The following is a 26,975-nucleotide window of genomic DNA, read 5'->3' on the forward strand; positions in this document are numbered from 1 at the left end:
ACTAAAAAAATACAAAAAACTAGCCGGGCGAGGTGGCGGGCGCCTGTAGTCCCAGCTACTCGGGAGGCTGAGGCAGGAGAATGGTGTAGACCCGGGAGGCGGAGCTTGCAGTGAGCTGAGATCCGGCCACTGCACTCCAGCCTGGGCGACAGAGTGAGACTCCATCTCAAAAAAAATAAAATAAAATAAAATAAAAAATAAATAAATTTTAAAAAAAGTAAAAGAGGATTTGCTCATTTGCTGGGCATACTGAATGAACTACGGTGCTTTATTAGCAATTATTCCTGTGCTTTATTTAGAATTATTTGGGCCGGGCATGGTGGCTCACGCCTGTAATCCCAGCACTTTGGGAGGTGGGATCTGAGGTGCGCGGATCACTTGAGGTCAGGAGTTTGAGACGAGCCTGGCCAACATGGTGATACTCCATCTCTACTAAAAATACAAAAATTAGCCAGGTGTGGTAGTGCTTGCCTGTAATCCCAGCTACCCTGGAGGCTGACGCATGAGAATTGCTTGAACGTGGGAATCGGAGGTTGCAGTGAGCCGACATCCCGCCACTGCACTCCAGCCTGGGTGACAAAGAGAGAGACTCTGTCTCAGAAAACAAAAACAAAAACATACTTACTGAATTCCTACTGTATGCCAAGCTCTATGCTAAATACTGGGATGTGACAGTGAACAAGATAGTCATGTTCCCACCCTCATGAGTCACAAGATTTTAACACAGAAGAACTAGAGTCAAAATGTTTTCCATGTTTGAGGACATTTCTCTCCCTCTAAGCACTCTTCCCCTACCACACACACTTTGACAGATTCCAAATTTGCATTGCCTGCTATAAGACAAACTCATATATATAAATAGTTTTGTAATGGTATATAGATGGAAATCTGGTGTCAAACCACAGACATTTTTAAATATCTAAAATGTATACATTTTAGAGAGTATATATTTTCATATATTCCTGAGTTTTGGTTATGCAACAAGGAGCTGAGACATTTTCTTTTCTTTTCTTTCTTTTTTTCTTTTTTATTTTTTTGACAGAGACTCCAGCTCTGTTGCCCAGACTGGAGTGTAGTGGGTCACTGCAACCTCCATCTCCCAGGTTCAAGCAATTCTCCCACCTCAGCCTCCCTAGTAGCTGGGACTACAGGCGTACGCCACCATGCCTGGCTAATTTTTGTATTTTTTCGTAGAGACAGGGTTTCACCACTTTAGTCAGGCTGGTCTTGAAATTCTGACCTTAAGTGATCCGCCCGTCTTGGCCTCCCGAAGTTCTGGGATTACAGGTGTGAGCCACTGCACCCAGCCGACATTTTCTAATAATTAAACCCAAATTCAAGTTACTATATTTTTCTCTTCATTGTCTTAAGATAATTATACACAGGTATTAATTTCTTCCTCCCTCCCTTTCTTTTTAAGTTTATCATGTTAGCATGGTCCACCATCAATATCTTTTCTTTTAAAGGATTTAAAGTATATTTCTCTCATATATATGTTTGTATTTCCCCTCCTTTTCTGGGAGAAATGGAATGCCAACTAGAGCCTCTAACAGCAAACCCTTGTTTTGGTCACAAGTAGCTGTTTTATACCATTTCCCCTTCTTGTGGGCTTAGGGGACCTTTTTCTTCCTTCTCACTGAACCTCAGGAATGGTGTCTAGGTAAGTGCCAAGCCAAAGAAGCAAGAAATATTTAAATTCCACTCTCCAGGCAGTTTTTGTAACTGTCGAGAATAGATTCTTGTTTAGGAAATATGGCTTGATTTGTTAAGATTGCCCTTTTCTCCCAAAGTCCACCATATTTCAGTTGCTTATACATTTTAAAAAGAATGTAAACAGCTTATGCAAATGCAACATTTTGCATTTATCCTTCATTTATCCAGAGAGCATTTTGAAGCATATTGAACTTTGCAGCAGAGCCTCTATGTAGCCAGGATAGATGCTGTGAAAACTCCATGTGCTAGAGGTCACATGTCTCACTTGTGGGAGAGCTCCTCAAATCTCTGCAAGATGCCTATTGAGTAGGTAAGACTAATTGGCTAGTGGGTTTGCAGGCTTATGAAAATATTGTTTTAACTTTACAACTGGAATGAGCTGTTTCAACCGTAAGAAAAAACATAATAGATCCCTAAGTACCCACGACCCAGACTTAACAGATGTTAAGCTTTTCAGCAACATAAAATTTTATAAGCTGTTAGCTGGGTATAGTGACACACACCTGTAGTCCCAGTTACTCTGGAGGCTGAGGTGGGAGGATGACTTGAGCCCGGGAGGCAGAAGTTGCAGTGAGCCAAGATCGCACTACTACACTCCAGCCTAGGTGACACAGTGAGACCCTGTCTAAAAATAAATGAATGAATAAATAAAAATAAGACATTTTATAAGCTAAAACTTAGAGCTGGTGGAAATCAAGGATGAGACAAAGTGATGGAGGAGAGAGGTTGTAAGTAGGTGCCTAACCCAAGCCAGAAACAAAACGAGATAGAAAAACTCTTAAAGAGACCCAGGGAGACTCTCACACCATAATTGTCCGGGCTCATTTGGATCAGAGGTGAGCACCTCTCCTGCTTCAGAAACCCCTAAGGGCTTCTCCTTAGAGTAACAGGATAATAATCGGTGTTTGATGACCCCAAATGATCAATAAAAGATTGAATGTATTCTATTCATTCTACTGCTGGACAGGGAAAGCCAGTGTGCAGCCAATTTGCATAAATGTAAAAGGTTTTTTAAAATCAAGTTTTCACACTCAAAGGGGGTGAAGTTCAGTTTTACAGCAAATTTGACACATTTCTCTGTGATGCTTCATAGTATTAGAAAGAGTAAGAAGTCTTTACTGGGAACACAGTTGTCTTTGAAGTTTTGGCTTTATTTATTTATTTATTTATTTTTGAGACAGAGTCTTGCTCTGTTGCCCAGGCTAGAGTGCAGTGGCTCGATCTCAGCTTACTACAGCCTCCACCTCCTGGGCTCAAGCAATCCTCCTGCCTCAGCCTGCTGAGTAGCTGGGACTATAGGCACACACCACCAGGTTTGGCTTATTTTTGTATTTTTTTGTAGAGATGGGGTTTCACCATGTTGCCCAAGCTGGTCTTGAACTCCTGGGCTCAAGCAGTCTATCCACTTTGACCTCCCAAAGTGCTGGGATTACAACCGTGAGCCACTGTGCCTGGCCCCAACATTTTTAAAAAGTAAACTTTTTTTACTGAAGAACAACGTACACTCACAAAAGTACCTAAATCAGAAGGGATGTGTTTTTATCACATGAACACTTCTGGGTACCCAGACCAAGAAGCAATATTCTAGGCACATCAGAACCCCCCCAGCAACCCTTGTAACTCCTTTGAGTCATGATATCATGATAGTTCCTCTTTTTTTTTTTTTTTTGAGACAGAGTCTTGCTGTGTCCCCCAGGCAGGGTGGAGTACAATGGTGCGATCTCAGCTCACCTCAACTTCTGCCTCCCGATTCAAGCGATTCTCATGCCTCGGCCTCCCAAGTAGCTGGGATTACAGGCACATGCTACCATGCCCAGCTAATTTTTTGTTTCTTTGAGACAGACCCTGGTTCTGTCACCCAGGCTGGAGTGCAGTGGCATGATCTCTGCTCACTGCAACCTCCGCCTCCCTGGTTCAAGCGATCCTCCTGCCTCAGCCTCCCAAGTAGCTGAGATTACAGACATGCGCCACCATGCCCAGCTGATTTTTGTATTTTTAGTGGAGACGGGGTTTCACCACATTGGCCAGGCTGGTCTCAAATTCCTGACTTCAAGTGACCCACCCACATTGGCCTCCCAAAGTGCTAGGATTCCAGGCATGAGCCACTGCACCCAGCCTGTATTTTTAGCAGAGACAAAGTTTCACTATGTTGGCCAGGCTGGTCTTGAACTCCTGACCTCAAATGATCTGCCTGCCTCAACCTCCTAAAGTGCTGGGATTACAAGTGTGAGCTACTGCGCCCAGCCTACTCTTGACTTTTAATATCAGAGATTAGTTTTTATTTTGGGAAATTTTGATATAATATGATCCAGATTGGGGAGAAAATGCTACTGTGGTTCATTGTTCATAATTTGCTTTTCGAGTGTTGAAACCCTGAGTATTTTTTTTTCTGTATGTAGATATTCAAATTCACTCATCTAAGACTCCTTACCCAGGGTGGTGTTTGTATAATATGATGGTGATGATGATAACAAAAAAACAACAATATTAATTTTAAACCATGAATTGAGGAGGGACAAACTACTTACCTCTCTGCCTCGGCTTCCTCTGTACAGTAGTAATAATTCTATCTTCACAGAGTTGAGGTGAGAATTATAATGAAACCGGGAAGCACTTAGATGATACCTACTATCTAGCAAGGACTGAATTGTGTGTGTGTGTGTGTGTGTGTGTGTGCGTGTGCGTGTGTAATAAATGAGCCCAACCCAGGCAAAGGGGAGATGTGTTATTAGGTCTTCATATATCGCACATTTTTATTTTACTATTGTCTGATCACACACAGATTGCAGAAGGCTCCACTTTGTAGATAAAAGGTCACTAGGTCATTGGGTAAAGAGGGATTTGCTTTCCCAGAAAACTAGAGAATTATGTACGGTGTGCTTAGAGGAGAAAAAGCATGAGGAGGGGAAACCACAGTGTTTGCATTGACATCAGTTTAGTTTCTAGATTTGATGAGTCTGTAGAAAGTGCTTTGCGCTTGTTTATTTAAACAAAACTTATGGGTCACACATACACACAAGTAACCTAGTGAAATCTGAATAAGGGATGCAGGAGGAGGGAGAGAAAAAAACAAAAAATAAGTAAATTTAAAAAACCCTGAATAATCAGAGGATTATATCAATGTCAATTTCCTGGTTGTGCTATGGTACCATAGTTATATAAGATGTTAGAGAAAACTGGGTGAAGAGTATATGAGATTTCTCTGTACTGTTTCTTACAACTGCTTGTGAATCTACGATAATCTCAAAATAGTTTAAAAAATAAGTTCTAGTGTTCTATATAGCACTGTAGGATGACTAAGCAATAATATGCTATATGCTTTCAAGTAGCTAGAAGAGAGGATATTGAATGTTTTCAACAAAAAGAAATGAGTTTGAGGTGATAAATATGCTAATTACCTTGATCTGATCACTATACATTGTATGTTTTGAAACATTACTATGTACCCCATAAATATGTACAATTATTATATGTCAAGTTAAAATTTTAGGCCGGGCTCAGTGGCTCACACCTGTAATCCCAGCACTTTGGGAGGCCAAGGTGGGCGGGTCACCTGAGGTCAGGAGTTCAATATCAGCGTGGTCAACATGGCAAAACCCCGTCTCTACTAAAATTAGCTGGGCTTGTAATCCCAGCTACTCGGGAGGCTGAGGCAGGAGAATCTCTTGAACCCGGGAGATGGAAGTCACAGTGAACCGAGATTGCACCATTGCACTCCATCCTGGGCAACCAAGAGCAAAACTCCATCTCAAAAAGAAAAATACAGAGATTTTAAAAATACTTATGGAGGAGCTACATGCTTTGAGTCCAGGGCTGCCTTAGGCTCCAGGGATACAGTAGAGAAACAGCAAGACACATTAATGCCCTCAGAGAAGATGAAGTAAGGGTGAGAGGGGCCTTGAGCTTGCTTTAAAAGTATACTTTTTAAGGTATTGCATTAAATCATTTGAAAAGATTCCTTGAATATAGAAATGATTATCCAAAAAGTCTCCACATTCTCAAGGAAGAATAACCAATCAACATTTACAGGATACCCATATACACACTACATTTAGTAAGTAGCAATCCTTCAGGGTTGGGATTAAGTAAAAGAAATATTGTCCTAATGGTGAGGACTGTTAAGTGTTAGAATGGAACCAAAGAATAGGAAAAATGACATCTTGTGCTGAAAGCTTTAAAGGGGCTGAATTCACATCTGTGTTTGTAGGTTTAGATGTGTTTCTGCCTGAAAAAGGAATAGACAATCCCTTATATTTTTATAATCCTATGAAGTTCCTGGGTTTTTGTTTATTTGTTTGTTTGTTTTTTGAGACAGAGTCTCATTCTGTTGCCCAGGCTGGAGTGCAGTGCTTCAGTCTTGGCTCACTGCAACCTCCGCCTCCCAGGTTCGAGCAATTCTCCTGCCTCAGCCTCCCAAGTAGCTGGGACTACAGGTGCCCACCACCATGCCCGGCTAATTTCTGTATTTTTAGTACAGACTGGGTTTCACTATGTTGGCCAGGCTGGTCTTGAACTCCTGACCTCAGGCGATCCACCCACCTTGGCCTCCCAAAGTGCTGAAATTACAGGCGTGAGCCACTGCGCCTGGCCTGAAGTTTTATATATTAAAATTATAAAAGCCTTTGGTGAAGTGAGGCTCCTTTTTATTTTCTGGAATTAAGAAATGTTCATGAGGCCAGGCACTGTAACTCATGCCTGTAATCCCAGCACTTTGGGATGCTGAGGTGGGTGGTTGAATTGAGCCCAGGAGTTCAAGACCAGCCTGGGCAGCATGATGGAATCCCATCTCTACTAAAAATAGAAAAAATAGCTGGGTGTGGTGGTGTGTGCCTGCAGTCCCCGCTACTCAGGAGACTGAGGTGGGAGGATCACCTGGGCACAGGAGGTCAAGGCTGCAGTGAGCTGTGATCGCACCACTACATTCCAGCCTGGGTGACAGAGAAAGAAAAGAAAATAAAAGAAATATATGTGCCGGGCGCGGTGGCTCAAGCCTGTAATCCCAGCACTTTGGGAGGCCGAGACGGGCGGATCACGAGGTCAGGAGATCAAGACCATCCTGGCTAACACGGTGAAACCCATCTCTACTAAAAAATACAAAAAACTAGCCAGGCGAGGTGGCGGGCGCCTGTAGTCCCAGCTACTCAGGAGGCTGAGGCAGGAGAATGGCGTGAACCTGGGAGGCGGAGCTTGCAGTGAGCTGAGATCCAGCCACTGCACTCCAGCCCGGGCGACAGAGCGACACTCCGTTTCAAAAAAAAACAAAAAACAAAAAACAAAAAAAGAAAGAAATATACGAGATACCCTGCTGATATAGTGGAATCCATCTTCTGAGGAAGTATTCTATAAACTTTTTCAATCTGCCACACATTTCCAGATATCTAAATTTTCCCTGACACAGACTGGAGGGATGGATAGGGGCAGGATTTTATCTTCAGAACAAAAATTAACTGCATGTTGGTTAAGGTGGCCATATAATTTATTGCTTAAACCAGGATGCTTAAGAAAGCACTTTGTAAAAAAAAATTTTTTTTTTGAGATGGAGTCTTGCTCTGTCACCCAGGCTGGAATGCAGTGGCATGATCTCAGCTCACTGCAACCTCTGCCTTCTGGGTTCAAGTGATTCTCCTGCCTCAGCCTCCCAAGTAGCTGAGATTACAGGTATGCACCACCGCACCTGGCTAATTTTTTTGTATTTTTAGTAGAGACAGGGTTTCATCATGTTGGTCAGGCTGGTCTTGAACTCCTGACCTCAAATGATCTGCCCACCTTGGCCTCCCAAAGTGTTGGAATTATAGGCGTGAGCCACTGCACCCGGCCATAAAAAATGTAATTGGAGTTTGTTCTACATGCAGAATGATGAATCTTCTATGACACCTGTGAAACCAGCACCTAGACTGAGAAACAGAATGTTAGTAGAGTCTTCAAAACCCCTTGGGTGTTCCATTGTAGTTGCTATACGCTTAAGGCAGCTACTATTCTGACTTTTCCAATGCAGAGATGAGGTTTGCTGGTTTCTATACTTCATATAAATTGAATTACACTGTATACTTGTTAATGTCTGACTTCTTGAGATTGACATTATAGGTTGATCCATATTACTGGGTATAGTTCTAGTTGTAGATCATTTCTTTCCATGGTGTAAATTTATTTATTCATTCTATTGATGATGGGTATTTGGGGGAGTTTCCAGGTTTTGGTTACTATAAATAGTACTGCTAATAATATTCTAGTATCTTTTGATGAACATATATACATATTTATTTTTGGCATATACCTGAGAGTGAAATTGCTGGACAATAAGGTATGCATAACTTTACCTTAAGTAGATACTGCCAGTTTTCCAAAGTTTGTTCTCATTAAAGCTCTCATCGGCAGAACATTAGAGTTCTGACGGCTGTATATCCATTTTGATATTCAGTGTTTTCCAGGTTTAGCCATTCAGATATGTGGTAGAGGTATTCTCATTTGGTTTAAATTTGTATTTCTCTATTGCATGGTTTAAATTTGCATGTTTTTCTGTCGCTTTCTTTTTCTTATCAAACTAAGAGTTTTTTTTTTTTTTTTGGTCTCGCTCTGTTGCCCAGGCTAGAGTGCAGTGGTGCAATCTTGGCTCACTGCAACCTCTGCCACCCGAGTTCAAGTGATTCTCATGCCTCAGCCTCCAGAATAGCTGGGATTACAGGTGCACGCCACCCCATGCTGGCAAATTTTTGTATTTTTAGTAGAGACAGGGTTTCACCATGTTAGCCAAACTGGGCTTGAACTCCTGACCTCAAGTGATACCCCTGCCTCAGCCTCTCAAAGTGCTGGGATTACAGGCATGAGCCACTAGGCCCAGCCAAACTAAGACATTTTTAAGAAGAAAGAAGACAACAGGCATAAATCAGATTGTTAATATTAGGAATTTGGTTTTGGATGTGATAAGTTTGAGATGTCTGGGAAGCAAACACCGTATGGAAATACCAAGAAGACACTGGATTATGCAGGTCTGGAGCTTAGAAGACAGTTCTGGGCTGGAGATATAAATTTTGGAGTCCCTGCCATGGAGACAGCATTTCAGTGAAAGAGTGAATGAGATCACCCACAGAGGGAGTCCAGAGGGAGAAAAAGCCCTAGGACCGAGCCTGAGAGGCACCAAGGTTCATTCACAAGTTGCGGGCAAAGAAAATGCCAGCAAAGGAGCCCCTCCACCGTCCCCTAGAAGGAGCTACTGAGAGGCAGGGGTAACATGGGGAAGAGGGGAGAAGCAGAAGCCAAGGGAAAAAGGTTTCAAAAAGGGAGTGTCCAGTGTATCAAACTGTTCGTTTTGTGTTGATTAAAAAACAAAACAAAACACATTCTGTGTCCTTTCATCTCTCCCTAGCCATCATCGTCTACAGACTGCCATGGACCTGGAAATGCAGCAAGTTCCTGATGAAATGCATCCATGCAGGGTTAAATGCAGTTGCTGCCATTCTTGCAATTATCGCTCTGGTGGCCGTGTTTGAGAACCACAATGTTAACAATATACCCAATATGTACAGTCTGCACAGCTGGGTTGGACTGATAGCTGTCATATGGTATTTGTTACAGGTCAGTATTTCAGTGTATTTACAAGCAAGTTATAAAAACAATTCAGAGACTGTACTTTTTTTTTTTTTTTTTGAGACAGAGTCTCACTTAGCCGCCCAGGCTAGAGTGCAATGCCGCGATCTCGGCTCATTGCAATCAGTGTCTCCAGGGTTCAAGTGATTCTCCTGTTTCAGCCTCCCAAGTAGCTGGGATTACAGGCACCCACCATCATGCCTGGCTAATTTTTGTATTTTAGTAGAGACGGGGTTTCACCATGTTGGCCAGGCTAGTCTTGAACTCCTGACCTCAGTTGATCCGCAAGCCTCGGCCTCCCAAAGTGCTAGGATTACAGGTGTGAGCTACCACGCCTGGCGACTGCAAATGTTTTCTAAACATTCTTTACATTTGTTTCTATTATAACTGTTTTCCCCTAAGGAGGCACCAAAATTGCAGAATTCGCAGAATAAAATAATAAGAAATCAAGATTTCCTATGCTGGATATAACTTTTAATCTGGATTCTCTAAAAACCAACTTATACTCTGCTCTATATCTTAATATGTAAAATCAAGAAATATCAGGCTGGGCACACTGACTCAGGCCTGTAATTCGAGCATTTTCAAAGGCCGAGGTGGGAAGATCATTTGAGCTCAGAAGTTCAAGACCAGACTTGGCAACATAGGGAGACTCTGTCTCCATAAATAAAAGAAAGAAAGAGAGAGAGAGAGAGAGAGAGAGAGAGAGAGAGAGAGCTCGATCTAACAATTAGCAATAAAGAGAATACCTATTTAAAAATCTGGGTCTTGGCTGGGCATAGTGCACTGCTCACTCCTGTGATCCCAGCACTTTGAAAAGCTGAGACCAGTGGATCGCTTGAGCCCAGGAGTTTGAGATCAGCTTGGGCAACATGGCGGAACCCCATCTCTAAAACAAAAACACAAAAATTAGCTGGGCAGGGTGGTGCACGCCTGTTGTCCTGGCTGCTTGGGATGCACAGATCCCTTGAGACCAGGAGGCAGAGGTTACAGTAAGCTGAGATTATGCCACTCCTGCCTGGGCAACAGAGACAGACCCTGATCTCAAAAAAAATAAATAAATAAAAATCTCTGGAGTTAATTAAAATGGTTCCCAGAGGAATATAGGCTTAAATGCTTTTATTACATTTTTTGGAAAGAAAACTTAAAATATATAAGCTATTCACTTAGTTAACTATAAGAGAACAGCAAAATACACCAGGAAAAGAGAGAAAACAGAAAGAATCTTAGGAATGAAAATAGGAGAGCAGGAATGAGAAATGTATGTTTCTGTAGGTAAGCCACAGAAAAGATATGATGATTTATGGAGATATATTTGTGCTAAATCCCTGAGCCCCATTTTCTTTCCCTTTCTTTTCTTTTTTCTTTCTTAGACAGGGTCTATCTCTGTCACCCAGGCTGGAGTGCAGTGGCACAATCTCAGCTCACTGCAACCTCCATCTCCAAGACTCAAGCAATCCTCCTGCCTCAGCCTCCAGAGTAGCTGGGACCACAGGCATGCACCACCACGCCCAGCTAATTTTTTGTAGAGACGGGGTTTTGCCATGTTACCCGGGCTAGTCTTGAACTCCTGGACTCAAATGATCTTCCCACCTTGGTCTCCCAAAGTGCTGGGATTACAGGCATGAGGCACCGCACTTGGACCCCATTTTCATACAGAAAGCACAACATGGACATCAGGAAGCTTGCTCTTTGATACTAATAGAATCACTGAAGTTCACTGAAGATTTAGGAATATTCTGAACCACCAAGAGGGAACCCTCTGAACCATTTCTAATATATTCAGGCATTTTGGGTATTAACTAAATAATAAAATATGCAAACCAACCTATCAAATGCATTTGTTATTACTTTTTTTAATGTAAATTACAGAATTTATTGTATTAGGATATACTTCAGAAAACAAAAGTTAATCTTGGCTATTCTTGGCCCTTTGATCTATGTAAATTTTAGAATCAATGCATCAAATTCCACCAAAAAATCTATTAGGATTTTACTTAATCTATAGATGAATTTGAGAACTGACATCTGTATAATACAAGTCATCCAACTAATTATCATGAGCCTGTTTTTTTTTAGCCTTCTCCAAAATATTGCAAAGCTTTATATTTTCTTTGTAGAGTTGTTGTCTCCAACTTATTGCTAGCTCCTTGCTATTAAAAATGGTATCATTAAAAATTAATTCACTTGTTGCCTCTTTACAAAAAGTGCAACTGATCTCAAGTATAAATTTATACCTAGCAAACTTGATAAACTTATGTTACTAATTAATCTCAGGATTCTTTTGGATTGTTTTATAATCTTATGTGATTAATAAGTTTTGTTTCTTTTTCTATCATCATATTTCTTTTTCTTGCCTAATTCAGTAGCTGAGACTTTCAGAAAAATGCTGAATAGGAATAGGTGATAAGGGATGTAAGACAAATCCCTTCTGCATCCGAGTCATGTCTTGGAAGAGAGCTAATCTGAAATGCCTATAGAGCACAAGCAGACTGTGTGTGAGCAAGAAATATACTTTTATATGTTAAGCTCTTGAAAATGGAGCCTGTTAGTTCCTATACCATGTTCTGTCCTAATATAATCAGATTAAAATAATTATCTTCTATTCCTAGTTTGTTAAAACATCTCATCTCGTACATGACAGTTGAATCCTACCAATGTTTTTCACCATCTGTTCTGATGATTATATGATTTTTCCTCTGCAGTCTGTTAAAGTGACAAATCATACAAATTGTTTTGTTATTAGTTTCCATTTATTACTATTTTGTATCACACATGAGCTGATTCTCAGTGTGAATTAGTGTGTTGGACTCCTCCCCCGACCCCCTTCTTCTAGTATCTCCCCATTAGCCCTTGGATCTCAATCAAGAAAGTTGACTGAACAGTGATGTTACTGCTTTCTCCCCACTCTCCTCTCTTTTCATAATTGTTTTGCTAGGATGGTAGATCCTAAATAGGCATCTGAAAAAAAAATTCCTTTAAACTCAGTAATTCAGTAGCCACTAAGTCATCTTTATCTTGTTGAAGAGAGGATAGTTGATGGGCAAAGGTGTTGGGTGACAAAACCATGAAAACATAACAGACTTCAGTTCATATAGGAACCTTGCTGTCTTCTCTGCAAAGATGTATCCCACTAGCGATTTAATTATCAAGGAAATGAAGAAAACTTTTCTGCAGAATTCATTTCTTTCTCATAAAACAAAGGTCAACTTCTTTCCACATAGCTTTTTAGGTTGAACTCACTAAATTCTGTGTCCTCATGTACTTGGTTTTAGTGATTTAAAAAATCTGTTCCTTCCCTTCCTATTTAGCAACCTTAGGAGATTAGTAAAAACAAACCTATAAGTACCAGAAAGTTCACTATAGTCGGATTAAGGATAGCAAAAACCAAACAGAAACATCCATACAGAGAACTGTATAAATAAATTGTTATACCTTAGGATATTAGCCATTAAAAGGAATAAATTAGATAAATGTATAGATATGAAAAAGATTTCCAAGACATTCTGTTAAGGGAAAAAAGCAAGATGCGGAACAATATGTATAGGGATAGTAAATTTTCTGGAAGGATCCATGAGGTGATAAAAGGGGTTACATTGGGTAGTGGAACTGGAGTGAGGAAACCTCACTTTCTACCCTTTGGTTCTATATGAAAGGTTTTCTCATATTACACATGTTGCTTTTTAAATAATAATTTAAAATTAGTTTAAAACTTAAAATTAAATGATAACCTTTGCACTTTTTGGTATTTAGCTTCTTTCAGGTTTTTTCATCTTTCTGCTTCCATGGGCTCCGCTTTCTCTCCGAGCATTTCTCATGCCCATACATGTTTATTCTGGACTTGTCATCTTTGGAACAGTGATTGCAACGGCACTTATGGGAGTGACAGAGAAACTAATTTTTTCCCTGTAAGTTGCATAGTCTTCTTAATTGTAATACTTAAGCCATAAAATGTTAAAGACTTGTTCACTGGGAAAATGTAATATAAATATAACAAAATTTTTTAGATATTAAAATTAAAAAAATATTTTAAAGAATCTGTTATATCATATAGGTAATATGATATTACTAAAAGTTTAGAAGGACCAAAAAGTCTGACAAATTGTACTATTCTTACAAAACAACTATTGAAGTTATACATTCCCTTTCAATCTTGTTGATATTCATGTTTTTATATTAATTGTAATTATAGTGTACATACATTTTTGTTTTATCCTTTTTTAAAATTTTAAGTGATACTGGTGGAGGGTGTCCAGGTTTTTGGCGTTTTGAACAAAGAAGTGGACAAAACACATAAACAAAGCAAGTAAAGAATGAAGCAACAAAAGCAGAGTTACTGAAAATGAAAATACACTCCACAGGGTGTGAGTGGCCTGAGCAGCCACTCAAGGGCCCTGATACAGAATCTTCTTGGGTCCAAATAGCCCCTAGAGGTTTCCCATTGGCCACTTGGTGTTCACCCCATGTAAATGAAGTGGTGGCCCGCAGTCAGTTTCATTGGTTGCAGAAAGCAACCAGTTAGAGGCTGAAGTTGAGTTACAAAGTTACATTCCTATGCAAATGTCTGATTGGTTATAGAAAGCAACCAATCAGAGATACTTTCAATTTTCCATCTGCCATGCAGAAAAGCGGAGTTTGCAAAGGGAGTAGCATCCGGTCGTTTTGCTGCTTAGATGTGGAAAGTTGGGGTTTTCCTTTTGGTTTAGTTCTAGGAAGTCTGTGTGAATTGACTCGAGGTTGCTGCCTCCAGACCCTACCTGCCTCAAAACAAGTGTTACAGATCCTATATTATTTTCATATTTATTATTTTTAAATCAATTTCATTATATATTCCTGAGTGAATTGTAGTATAATTTATATTTCTCCTTAATAGCAAGCTTTGAGACTTTACATTGAAACTGTACTAGTGTGCATTTGAGCAGATAAATTCAAGACTGTTTTGCATGTTGCTGTATCATCCTGTTAGTAATTGGATACATCTTTTATTTCATAGGAGAAATCCTGCATACAGTACCTTCCCACCAGAAGGTGTTTTCGTAAATACGCTTGGCCTTCTGATCCTGGTGTTCGGGGCCCTCATTTTTTGGATAGTCACCAGACCGCAATGGAAACGTCCTAAGGAGCCAAATTCTACCATTCTTCAGCCAGATGGAGGCACTGAACAGGGAGCAAGAGGTTCCATGCCAGCCTACTCTGGCAACAACATGGACAAATCAGATTCAGAGTTAAACAATGAAGTAGCAGCAAGGAAAAGAAACTTAGCCCTTGATGAGGCTGGGCAGAGATCTACCATGTAAAATGCTGTAGAGATAGAGCCATATAACTTCACGTTTCAAAACTAGCTCTACAGTTTAGCTTCTATTAGCCATATGATTATTGGGCTATGTAGTATCAATATTTACTTTAATCACAAAGGATGATTTCTTGAAATAATTTGTATTGATTGAGGCCTGTGAACTGACCTGAACTGGAAAGGATGTGATTAATATAAATAATAGCAGATACAAATTGTGGTTACGTTACCTTTATCTTGTTGAGGACCACAGCATTAGCACGGTGCCTTGTGCAGAATAGATGCTCAATATGTGTCTACTAGTGGTTAATTGGATAAACTGGCAGCATCCCTGGCCTGTTGTCATGCAGTCATTTCCTGTTAATTCTGGGAGCCAATGATTTCACAACTCAAGGAAAGCAGTCCTAAAGGTTTAAAATCAGATCATGAATATCTGGGACAGGGTTTAGATCATGACGCTACACAGATACCATGATGAGAGTATATAAAAAAAATTTAGGAAAGCACCTGGTTCCTTTCTCCCTATGCCTGCCTTCTGCTCCCTCCCCAGCTGGTTTGGGCTCAAATTGTTCCTGGAGACAAGGGTTTATGTTAGGGTATTGATAGATTAGAGCAGGTGGTTGAAGAGATCTTCTCTGGTCAGACTTGGAAGAATTTCCAAAACTGAGCTTAGCCCCAAGACTTCCCTAGGGTTGGTGTACTTTATGATCCAGATGCTAAACCTCTTAGAATGCAAATATGCTTCAACACTTAAGTAGCATACACTGCCCTACAAACCTCAAAGAGCACTTTTTCCCAAGTTCTTATTTTTATTTTTGAAAGTACTCACACGGCACTTACTATGCTCCAAACACTCCTCTAAGCACTTTACAAATATTAACTCATTCAGTTCCTAGACAGACAGGATGAAGTAGGTATTGTTACCGTTCCCATTTTACAGGTGAGAGATTTGAAGGCTGGGGAGGCTAGTAACTCACACCAAGGTCACACGGCTCATACATGGTGGGACTGAGACTCAAATGCAGGCAGCCTGGCACCTCAGTCTGGATTCTAACCATTTCACTATGCTATTTTTGTCTTGTACTACTTTGACCTACCCCTGAATAAACCTCAATTGCTGGAGTAGGGTGGAGTTAAGGGGATGCTTTTTACCTTTTGCTGTCTGCTGAGGCAGATTCCCTAGATAACCAAGGAAAAGGGGCCACCCATACCTGGAAATAGGCCATAGGGCCCCTGCCACTGCCAACAAGCCATGGCCTACCTTGATTCTTGTTTGATCTTAAAATTGTGTCTTGGTAACACAAAGATTTAGACAAGCACATCTGTGGCTTTCAAGTTAATTAATTGCAATTTTTTTTTTCTTCAGGATTTTAGCTGCTGAACAACTTTCAGTTTGGAGCTAAAAGAGACCTATCTCATGGTCTGCCCTTCCCTGGGGCAATAGCTAGGGTCTTTCCTGTTTTATGGAATTTTAGGGGATATTTTGAGCTTTGGGTCCTCAGTAGTGAATTGAGACTTGGAGGTGACTTTTCATTCATGGAGTATCATCTCTGTCTGGGCTCTGGGCTGACAAATTAAAACCTAGAGTAGTGCTTATGCTGAAATGATACTTTTCATTTTTTGGTTGATTGTTTTGCCTTCCCTTCAATTTTAAACTGAAGCATTTTAATGTGGGTAGAAACTCTACACCAAATACACTAAACATTTTGGTGCTTAGTGGATTTCTTTTTAGGTAACTGGTAATTACTTCCAAAGACTGAATACAAGCCACACTCCACCATATCCCTTAAACTTCATGAAAAACCATTCAAGATCCCCTTGCTGCAACACTGTTCTCTTCTTCTCTACTAAATTCTATTTCCAAAATTGGTAATAGAGCCAGAAGGATCCCCAGTACCCAGCCATCTGCTTGGCACAAAGTGGTAGCACAATTAAATTCAGTATGGGTAGAGCATGATACAGTCTTGGTGCCATAGAAGGAGTAGTTGCATAGTCACACATCATTTGATAAGTTGGATGTTCCATTACATAGAGGTACCAAAATTCCAGGGTTTTTGGAGGAAGGGATTAGATGGTGACTAAGCTGCCAGAATTGAGGCAGCCATTCCTTTTTATATAGGCTAAGAAACAGGTTATCAGTGAAAAGTTAATTATGGCTTTGGCACTAGAATAGCTCTGTTGCAAAATATTTAAGCACCCCTCATCTCAGCCCTTTATTTTATCTTTCATGTGGGCTAATGTGAGGATAATCTTACAGATATTATAGGAATTTCTTTTCTTTCTATCTTTATGAAAACAGTGCATATAAAATATATCTAGAAAACCTTTCTGTTTGAGACTCTTCTTTAATGGGCTTTTGATTCTAATGATAATTGTACCTTTATCTTTCAAAAGCTGATATTTCCTACCTAAGCATCTCCCCAGAAAAATATCTCATTAAAAATCCCACAAATAATAGGGGAGAAGAAAGCCTTAGGTATCAATTCCAAAACAGTGATTGAAATTTCTCAAAATAATTATGACTTCTGTCATCTCCAGATATAGTCTGGCTTGGTTTACCCCATAATCTAATTTCAGAAAGGAAAGCTTTATTTTAACACTCATCTGAATCAACATTAAAGCCTTTTCTCTCAAAGCGCTTATTAAGAAACTCAAATGAATATACTTTTTGAATTAATGTCATCAAAAGTGTACGGCTTCCTGTGCTGCTTGTGTCAAATGGAACCTGCCCTCTAAAGCACTTTCTTTCCTTGCATGGTTTCATGTAAGCTGTGCTGTTTAGAAACAACATCTCCGACTTTACAAATAAATGACAAAGAAGGCAATTGCACTTTTTAAGGGATACTCACAAGCGGTTTCTGTGTTCTAAAGGACAAAATACAGAGTGCATGTCATTTTTAATTAGATTCTTTCCCCTGCTGAGTTGGAAATTCCAGTGCAGCACTGATTGACCACAGTTGCCAATCTAAAAGCACAAAGAAGTAAAGCTTTATGCTATTTTTATTCAATATGATAGAAAATTTATCTTGGTATGTCCTTTTTTAGATAACTCCAGCAGAAAACTGTAACTGCTATGTCTTCAGGAAAATGTAGAAGAAAGAAAATTATTATTCTTTAATTCCTACGAGGTACTTGAAAACCTTAAGTGGAAAAGATTTCTATCTTTTTATCTTAGTGCATTTATGGAAAAATATTAACTATCCTGAATATTTTATAATTTTGTAGGAAAAATATGCATCTATTTTTTCTTGACTTCTTTTTATATAGTAATAAAAGTTATTTTGGAAGCTCTTTGTGTGCTATCTATTTGTCCGGGGTAGCAGGGGTAGGCATTGTTGTGAAAGTTTCTTTGCCATGGTTTTTGGTCTGTTTGTTTGTTTTTCAGCAGAGGTAGTCTTTTTTCAGTTTCTTGATTATGTTAACTGAAAAACCAGATTCTGTAATATATAATACATATTTTATAATATTATTTAATATTAATATTATATAATTATATATAATATTCAATATTTTATATAAAATTTTTCACAGTAAATAATTTAATTAATGCAAAGCAGCCAAGCAAAAGGACTGCAGTTATCACTCAAATCGCTCTTCCTGAAGGCTCAGAGGTTAGGGTTTTCCAATGATAGTTTGGTGGGCAGGGAACAAGGGAATGGATGCTGCTGATTGGTTGGGGATGCAATCATAGGTGTGTAGAAAACGATCCTCATGCAGAGTACCCTCTGGAGGGGGGCCACAGGACCAATTAAGTCATGAGTCACAAGTCCAGGTGGGGTCAGCTCTTCGCTACCTGACCAATCTTAGGTTCTACAATAGTGATGTTATCTATAGGAGCAACTGGGGAAGTCACAAATTTTGTGACCTCTGGCCACCTGATTCCTGAGCAGTAAGAGATTAGAGAAACTGATGCAGGGCAGGGGAGCCCCAATGTGGAGCTTAGCCGGTGTAGGTTTCTGGCTTTGCCCAGGAAAGAATTCAAGGGCAAGCCAGAGGTGGAAGAAAACAGCTTTACTGAAAAGGCAGTGTTACAGCACCATGACTGATCCTGTGGAGCAGTGCTGCCCCCTAGGCAGAGAGTAGCCTGTAAAATATTTTAAAGAGGTTTATTCTGAGCCAACACAAGTGACAATGACCTGGGGAACACAGTCTCAAGAGGTCCTGAGAAAGTGTGCCCCAGCAGTCGGAATTACAGTTTGGTTTTATATATTTTAGGGAGGCAGAAGTTATAGGGAAAGGCATAAATCAATGTATGGAAGGTATGCGTTGGTTTGCCCCAAAAAGGTGGGATAACTTGAAACAGAAGCTTAGTTTATAGGTAGATTCACAGACTCTTTAATTTGCAATTGGCTAAAGGAATAGAGCTCTGTCTGAAAATTTGGAGTTGGCTGGGTGCAATGTCTCATGCCTGTAATCCTAGTACTTTGGGAGGCTGGGGTGTGATCACTTGAGCCCAGGAGTTTAAGACCAGCTTGGGAAACAAAGTAAGACCCCATCTCTGAAAAAAAAATTAAGTTACCTAGGTGTGGTGGCATGTGCATGTTGTTCCAGCTACTCAGGAGGCTGGAGGCTGGGATGGGAGGATCACTTAAGCCCAGGAAGTCAAGGCTGCAGTGAGCCATGATCATGCCACTGCACTCCAGCCTAAGTGACAGAGCAAGACCCTGTCTCAAAAAAAAAAAAAAAAAAAAAAAAAAAGGAGTCAACAGAAAGGAATATTTTAAGATAAGAAGCTCCATTAACCAATACACTGAATTGGGGTGAAATGTAAGGGTGTGTGACTTAACCCCTATCTGACATGACCTTAAGTCCTGTATATAATTTGGTATTTTATTGGCATTTTGTTAGTCGTATGATCTCTATTTTTAACATTAATGCTGGTCTGTTGTACCTAAACTCCAAAAGGGAGGGGCTATCATGAAGGGTGTCTGACCTCCCTTCTGATTGTAGCTGGGAATGCAGTTTTTAAGACTTTTTTGGGGTACTTTTGGCCAAAAAGGAGTCTAGTCAGTGGGGGGTGAGGAGTGGGGTTAAGACTTTATTTTTAGTTTACAATAGAAAATGCTGTCCGATTTTTCATTAAAATGTATATTGGTACCATGCCTTTTACATTGCTACAAGTATCAGAGGACTGTTTGAAAATCGTCATGGTGTTCTCTTCCATACAAGATCTGAATTGGAGCCACATTCTGTAGTGTAGAAAAGGTGCCAGAGATGTAGGCAGCCCACACAGATGCAGTTTCAGTTGGAAAATCATGAAAGAAGAGTCTATTAAAACTGTCAGTTATTACAGAACTCTGTGTTTATAATACATAAATTATAATGGTACATAATTTATAATAGGTGAACTGGTTTTTTTTTCCAAATAAGAAAGAAGTTTCATTAGCATTCAAGTAGTGCCAAAACTCATCCACTCTTAATATGGTCACTCATTTAGCTCTTTTTCACTTACTTTTTGTTTCCATGGTATTTTATGTCATGTTGCTGTAGTAACACCATAATACTACATGTTCTATTATCCCATACAGCTATAATATTATGTATGCATTGAATTTTTATGTTACATCATATTTTGTCACTAACTTATATTAATTTCAGAAGAATTGTATTTCATTTCAGATATCTTAATTGGCAAGTACTTTCAACACTTACGACTCTATGGCTCAAGCAGATTACCATACAATTTTACATATATAAGTTCATTTAATTTAATTTACAGTTGCACTACATAACATATAGGTAATATACATTACCCTATAGTCTATTCTTAATAATTTGTTATTTTTGTTTATTCACATTTCTAGTTATCTATCCATCTCTTTATTCAAATATTTCCTCTTAAAATTTTTTTTAGATTCTCTTCCTTATCATCTTAAATTTCTGACACATTTCAAAATATTGCAACGTCAGTAAATTGGTGTGGCTGGCCATTCTTGGTTTGTTTACTATCATAGAAGGAAAACATTCAATATTTTATCACTAAATATGTCATTATGGCCTTCATCGGGTTGGGGACTTTTAATTTGCTGAGTTTTAAATTTTTAATCATGAACGGGTGTTAAATTGTATAAAATTAGTTTATTTATTTATTTATTTATTTATTTATTTTTTGAGACAGAATCTCACTCTGTCACCCAGGCTAGAGTGCAGTGGCAGGATCTCAGCTCACTGCAACCTCTGCCTCCTGGGTTCAAGCCATTCTCCCACCTCAGCCTCCCAGGTAACTGGGATTACAGGCGCATGCCACCACGCCGGGCTAATCTTTGTATTTTTAGTAGAGATGGGTTTCACAATGTTGGCCAGGCTGGTCTTGAACTCCTGAGCTGAACTGATCCACCTGCCTTGGCCTCCCAAAATACTGGAATTACAGGCATGAGCCACCAAGCCCAGCCTCTTCAGGTAGTTTTTTAAAAAAATGTTTTGCCCAGAATTTTTAGTTGTTATCTGTGAGAAGCTTGTACCAATAGAAGCTAATGCCTCCATTGCTGGAAGCCAGAACTTTGTAACACTTTTAATTGCTAATATGTAATGTGATTTTCCAAGATAGGGAATATAATGTACAGTATTTATAGTTATGATATTTTCTTTACTTGATCAAGGAGTTTTCGTTTTTGTCTTTAATGGAACAGCTACAGAATTACTACTTTGCTCTGTTTTGGGAAAAGTTGGTCCAAGAACAGCTTTATTCAAGATGCCCTTACAACTGTTTGCCAAGTTACAGACTTTGCTTTTTATCCACTTAAATTTAATGTTTGCCTAATTAAGTGCTGTGGAAATCATAGCTGCTTTAAATACCTTGCAATTAAAGGCAAGAGTTTGACCCTCATTGTAAGGTAAGTATGGTAAGAGTATATTAAGTACTTGTGATCTCCACTTAAAAATGTTAAGCATCGAGGTTTGGGTTATTGGATGAGAGAAAAATTCTGCATGTAAGATTGTATTCTGGCAGCTTGACACTGAGACGGAAATACGGACGAAACAAATTCGTGCAAAAAATAGATACATGAAGCAAAAAGCATCATGTAAAGGCAAAGGCATTTTTTGCATCTACTACTGACCAGTTCAGTCTTTTGTTCCAAGTGAGCAAGCTATTCATTTTTTCCCAACTTTCTATTTTTAAATTTGAAACTGTAGAACAATTGAAAAATGGTATAATAAAGACACATACTGTCTAATATATTTAACAATTATTTACATTTTGCATTTGCTACATTTGATTTCTCTTTCTTTCCATCTCTTCCTTCCCACACAGTTTTTAAGGTAAGTTGCAGACATGATAAGATATCTTCTAGGAATAAATTAATTGCATTATATCATCTAGTATCCACTTAAGGAAAGCATATAGATCTTGTCCCAGATGATGTCCTCTTTAGTACGGAAATTATGTTCCCTTTCAGAAAAGAAGGTTGAAATAGAAGAGGAAAGCCAAGGGGACAAAAGAAAGAAAAGATTATGCGAAGTTAATAATGGTCATTAGTTCATAAAGTACATGTGGTACGTGAAGCACTATTGTACAGGATACTACAGTATTCTAGTACACTATTAATATAGTCTATGGGAATAGCAAATTATTCTAAGTAGTGGTTCTCTGCCAGGCTTAAGATTTCTGCCTTGTAATAGCTACAATATAGTCAGGATCTAGTAAAACATACTCAAATATCTTACCCAACTTTCTCCACCTTGCGAAATTCAGCATCTCCTCTAAAACTCAGATTTTAGAGCTTCTCGGCTCCTGCTTCATGTCGTTTGCCCCTGCTCCCACCACGCCACAGTCTGGGTGGAGTGTTTCTCCTCAGAGCATTCAAAGAACTTGGTTCCTGCTTCGAGCCCATCTTATCACATTGTATTTATGGCTCATTGCTTCTCCTCCATTGATTTCTACAAGTACTGGCGAGTTGGGATTTGTGATAGGGCCAGACAGGTATTTGTTGAATGTTTATGGAAGGTTAATCAAAAAGATAAGCAGACTGTCATAGCAAGAGAATTGGGAAGTAGGGGGAAAAGAGAGAGTAGCTTTGGATGGTGGAACCAGTGAGAGCTCTGCGACTGGATGGTAAGAACTGTGGGATTCGCTCTGGGCTGAATTTAATCTCCCTTCCTAGATCACTGACATTTTTTCTTAATCTCTTCCCTCCTTAGTTTCTCAGTGCCCTAAGCCTACTATTTTCCCCTCATTGAAAGTCATTCATATTAAGGTGTATGGTATGGCAAAATGGGGGCGGGGAGGGTACCTTGATCTCAGGGAAGCTTCCTGGGATTGTTTGGGCAGCTTGACATGTGCCCTAGGAACTTAGGGAGCATCATGAACAAGTGTCTCTGCCTCCACCTTGAAAATGTAAACGCTGGGGAGACAGGCTGGTTGCCGCTCCAATAACGGAGCAAAGGAGAGGCCACTGCTGCCCCAGGCCTGGGCCTGTTGGGCAGAAAGCACGTCTCTCCAAGGGGCTCACTTCCTCTGTCCTTAGCCAGCGCCTAAACATCTGGTGATACCTACGGCTTTTCTGCTCTAAGACAGTGTTTGCCCTTGTAGGTAGCCTTCTTAGACAAGATCTAGGACGACTCTGTAAAAAGTAAAATAGAGGTTCCTTTTCAAAGACTTTCCTCCCCATCTAATTAGGAATAAATAGTAACTTCTCTTAAAAGCAAAATGTATTCAAAGACCTGTGCTAACATTCTTAAATATCTGCTAGCCGTAATAAAGAAGTCAATGTACTTTATGTTCTTAGCTCCCACAGGTTAGCCTAAATATTTGCCCTGGCCTGCTTATACTGGTCCAAGCAAACATGAGGTCATAGCCTGTTCCTCTTCCTCTTTAAAAGTGTTTTTACCTTTCTCAGCATTCCACAAGTTACTTCTTCCTTCCTTTGTTCTCCTCTACCTTTGCCTCTTTTAAATTCTAAGTTGCTAGCCAGTCGGGAAAAATACAGAATGTGAGGTCCTGTTCCAGCCAATGGAAACCGGACACAGCACTAGGGTGAATGCGTCAGGTTATAAATGACCCTGTCTCATTTGTTCAGTGTACTCTCGTGGCAAAACTTCTGGCGAGTGTACCCTTTCTGCAGGAAGTAAAAAATGGCCTTACTAAATAAATTAAATTTATGTTCAAGTGCTATTTCTTTACAGCACCTGGGAACAAGCATTTCAAACAACTCCTTACCATTTATTCCCCTGGGTCCACATCTCTTCTTAAAGGAATGTGGACTTTCTTCCATGATTATCGGCTGCATGAAGAAATGTCTTGGAGCCAAGAGAATACATCTTCATAGGATACTAGGCTTCAGGGAGCTAGAATAGAGGAGTGGGAAGCACAAACTGAAAAGGGTTCCCCTCACTCACCACAGAGGCACAGCCCGTAAGGCCAGCCATTCTAAGGACAGGCCAATTTGGGTGGGTGAGGATGCCGGACAAGGGAGCGGTCCCGGAGCACATGTCTGCCGACCTTTGTTCATGTTAGAGGTAGCCCACAGGGCAGTGCTCATTTATATCACCAATCCATAAGAATACATTTTTGTTTTGTCAGAAAGACAGTGTCTATAGAATTATCTGAAACCTTCTTTTCAGATCTGACTAGAGTGAGTTAGCTACCATCACTTTCCTTCTGGTAGCAGCTCAAGGGGCGTGGTAGGCGAGTGAGGTTTAGAGTGAAAGGAAGAAGGCTTATGCAGGGTTTGGCTGGTGAGTGTTCTATTAGGGTGAGAATTTTGGAAGGAGGAGCTTTCTGATTGACTTTCAAACACAGTTGGCAATCTGGTTGGTTTAATATCTACTGGTACATAACTAGGAAATTTCTAGGCTGAGTGGAATAGTATGAGTTTTTCTGTTTCAACTGGAAGAATATCTGGTTGTCAGCCTCAGGGTCAGAACTGTACATAAGCAATCCCTCAGTTTGGTTAATGTTATGGTAGAAATTTAGTCTGAAGTCTAGTCCAAATAAATGTTTTCTATATACTCATATCTATTTATATGAATCTTATCACATTAAGGCTAGACTGAGACATGTCACAAATCTCTCTCTTGTGGAATGAAGGTGAAAAAGAGAAATATAAGCATTGGGTGATTGTTGAAATGGATAAGTTCTGAGATTCCTCTTAAAGTTTAGATTTCGATGAGATTTCCTGAACAGGTCCCTCTCTTGTGGCTCAGGGGCCAGAGGGACTGTAGAGCTCCAGGGGGCCGGGCCCTAGCTCAGCCCTGGCACACACAGGCAGGCAGGTCTCCCTCCCCTAGAGTAGCCACCTGTAATGAAGGAGGAGGGTGGGAAGCATCTTTGCCCTCCCCAGCCCACAACCTGGCTCTCTGTCTGTATCAGCACTCACGTTCCCCTTCAAACCTCTAGGTCTTGAGCAGATTGTAGGAGGTTCTGGCCCAGTAAACTCACCTGGAACATGCACATGAAGGAAGTAAAAGAGTGCGAGGCAAGAGGAGCAGTGACAGCCTTAAGTGTGAGCTAATTCACCCCAAGAACAAGCAAAAGTGCAAATAAAACTCAAGGACATGGAAGAGTGTAGAGTGATGATTAGGATTCAGGCCTCTCCTTACCTAGCCTTCCTCCATTATTCTCTCTCTCAACCTCTCTCTCTCTCTCTCTCTCTCTGTCTCATTTACCAGAGCACTAGATTGCGAATGGAGTGCAAGCAGAGACTGAGAATTACCACTGTAGTGATTGTATGTGTATGGCAAATCATCTTAAAGATTTCTTGTATTTGGAAACAATGTCTAATAAAGAATGGCAAATACAAAGTTATACTATACAAAAACTATGTCATCAAAAATTATATTGTTCAAGTGAATAATTAGCAATATGAAAATATGTTCATAAAATATTAAGTGAAATAAATGGAATATAAAAGGTTTGTAAATGCGAATGTGCATACACTCTCAAATAACTGGAAGCATAATATACCAAATAGTTAATTAGTTAATAATGGTTATCTTTGGCCTGGTGTGGTGGCTCATGCCTGTAATCCCAGCACTTTGGGAGGCCAAGGTGGGTGGATCACCTAAGGTCAGAGACCAGCCTGGCCAACATGGTGAAATGCTGTCTCTACTAAAAATACAAAGAAGAAAAAAGACAGATGTGGTGGCCTGTAATCTCAGCTACTCGGGAGGCTGAGGCAGGAGAATCGCTTGAACCTGGGAGGTGGTGGTTGCAGTGAGCCAAGGTCGTGCCACTGCACTCCAGCCTGGGTGACAGAGCAAGACTGTCTCAAAAAATAAAGTAAAATAAAATAAAATCGAATAAAATCGTTTAAAAAAATGGTTATCTTTGAGACATGGTAGGATAATGGGCATTTTTCATTTTCTTCTTTTTGTTTTCTCTGTATTTTCTATAATTAAGTGTTACTTTTGTACTAAGAAAAACATGTATTATCAGAACCCCATCTGCCTCATTGACATCATCCAAATGTTTGCTTAGTCTAATTTATCAAGAAATTGAAGATAACACATTTGTAAGTAAAATAAATGCTTTCCTAACACCAGGAAAGAGGAACTAAAGCGTTTGCCAAGAGCCTAACTTGGTCAGATACCGGAATGACCTGAGGGACTATTTGCTTTGTAGCATCGTTAATCTCCAGATGGCAGAGACATAAACATTTACAAGTCTTCCAAAGGTAATGCAATTACTGGAAGCTGGGCAGTATATACCTATGAGAACTGGACAAAGCAGAAAGATCTGGATTCTTGTAGGAACTCTATCATGGTCCAGGGGTGTAACCTTGGGCAAGCCGCTTCATCTCTCCATCTGCTACAAAAAACAGGTCCTTTTATATTCACTCACCAGTTAGTGATTGAGGCTTTCCTGTGTGCACTGCTCATAGGCACTGCCTGGGGCTCATGCTGAATTCTATGAGTCTGTTATTTTATAGATTATTGCAGCCAGTTTAATTCATACACCATTTCTATCCTTCAGCACAGAATTACCTACAATTGTCATGGCTTACAAGTGGAATAAACCTTTGTAATCTAGGTATCGAGGGTTCCAAAAAAGAGAGACTGTTAGTAGGCTTTGTGAAAGTGACAAAAGAGGCAAAAATGGGACTGGACACAGTGGTTCACGAATATAATCCCAGCACTTTGAGAGGCTGCGGTGGGTGGATCACTTGAGGCCAGGAGTTCGAGACCAGCCTGGCCAACATAATGAAACCCAGTCTCTATTAAAAATACAAAAAAATAGCTGGGCGTGGTGGCACACACCTGTAATTTCACCTACTCGGGAAGCTGAGGCAGGAGAATCGCTTAAACCCCGGAGGCGGGAAGCGAAGGTTGCTGTGAGCTGATATGGTACCACTGCACTTAAGCCTGGGCAACAGAGTGAAATGCTATGTCAAAAAAAAAAAAAAAAAAAAGAGGCAAAATGGGGTAAGGAATAGACTGAGTAGAGTTA

General features: G+C 40.0%; 2 protein-coding genes across 3 annotated transcripts in view; both read left to right on the top strand.

The window, feature by feature from the left end:
- CYBRD1 (cytochrome b reductase 1) overlaps positions 1-17,881 on the top strand; it is a 28,562-nt gene extending 10,681 nt beyond the window's left edge. The window contains 3 exon segments of one of the 2 annotated variants that reach the window (NM_001193742.2): positions 9,077-9,285; positions 13,051-13,205; positions 14,291-17,881. In NM_001193742.2, coding sequence (NP_001180671.1) covers positions 9,077-9,285; positions 13,051-13,205; positions 14,291-14,594 — 668 coding nt within the window. In that variant the 3' untranslated portion in view covers positions 14,595-17,881. 2 annotated transcript variants of the gene reach the window in all.
- LOC144333405 (uncharacterized) overlaps positions 1-26,975 on the top strand; it is a 229,918-nt gene that overhangs the window by 94,934 nt on the left and 108,009 nt on the right. The gene's annotated exons all lie outside the window — the stretch shown is intronic.

This window comes from Macaca mulatta, chromosome 12 (genome assembly GCF_049350105.2).
Source record: "Macaca mulatta isolate MMU2019108-1 chromosome 12, T2T-MMU8v2.0, whole genome shotgun sequence".
Taxonomy (NCBI): Eukaryota; Metazoa; Chordata; class Mammalia; order Primates; family Cercopithecidae; genus Macaca; species Macaca mulatta.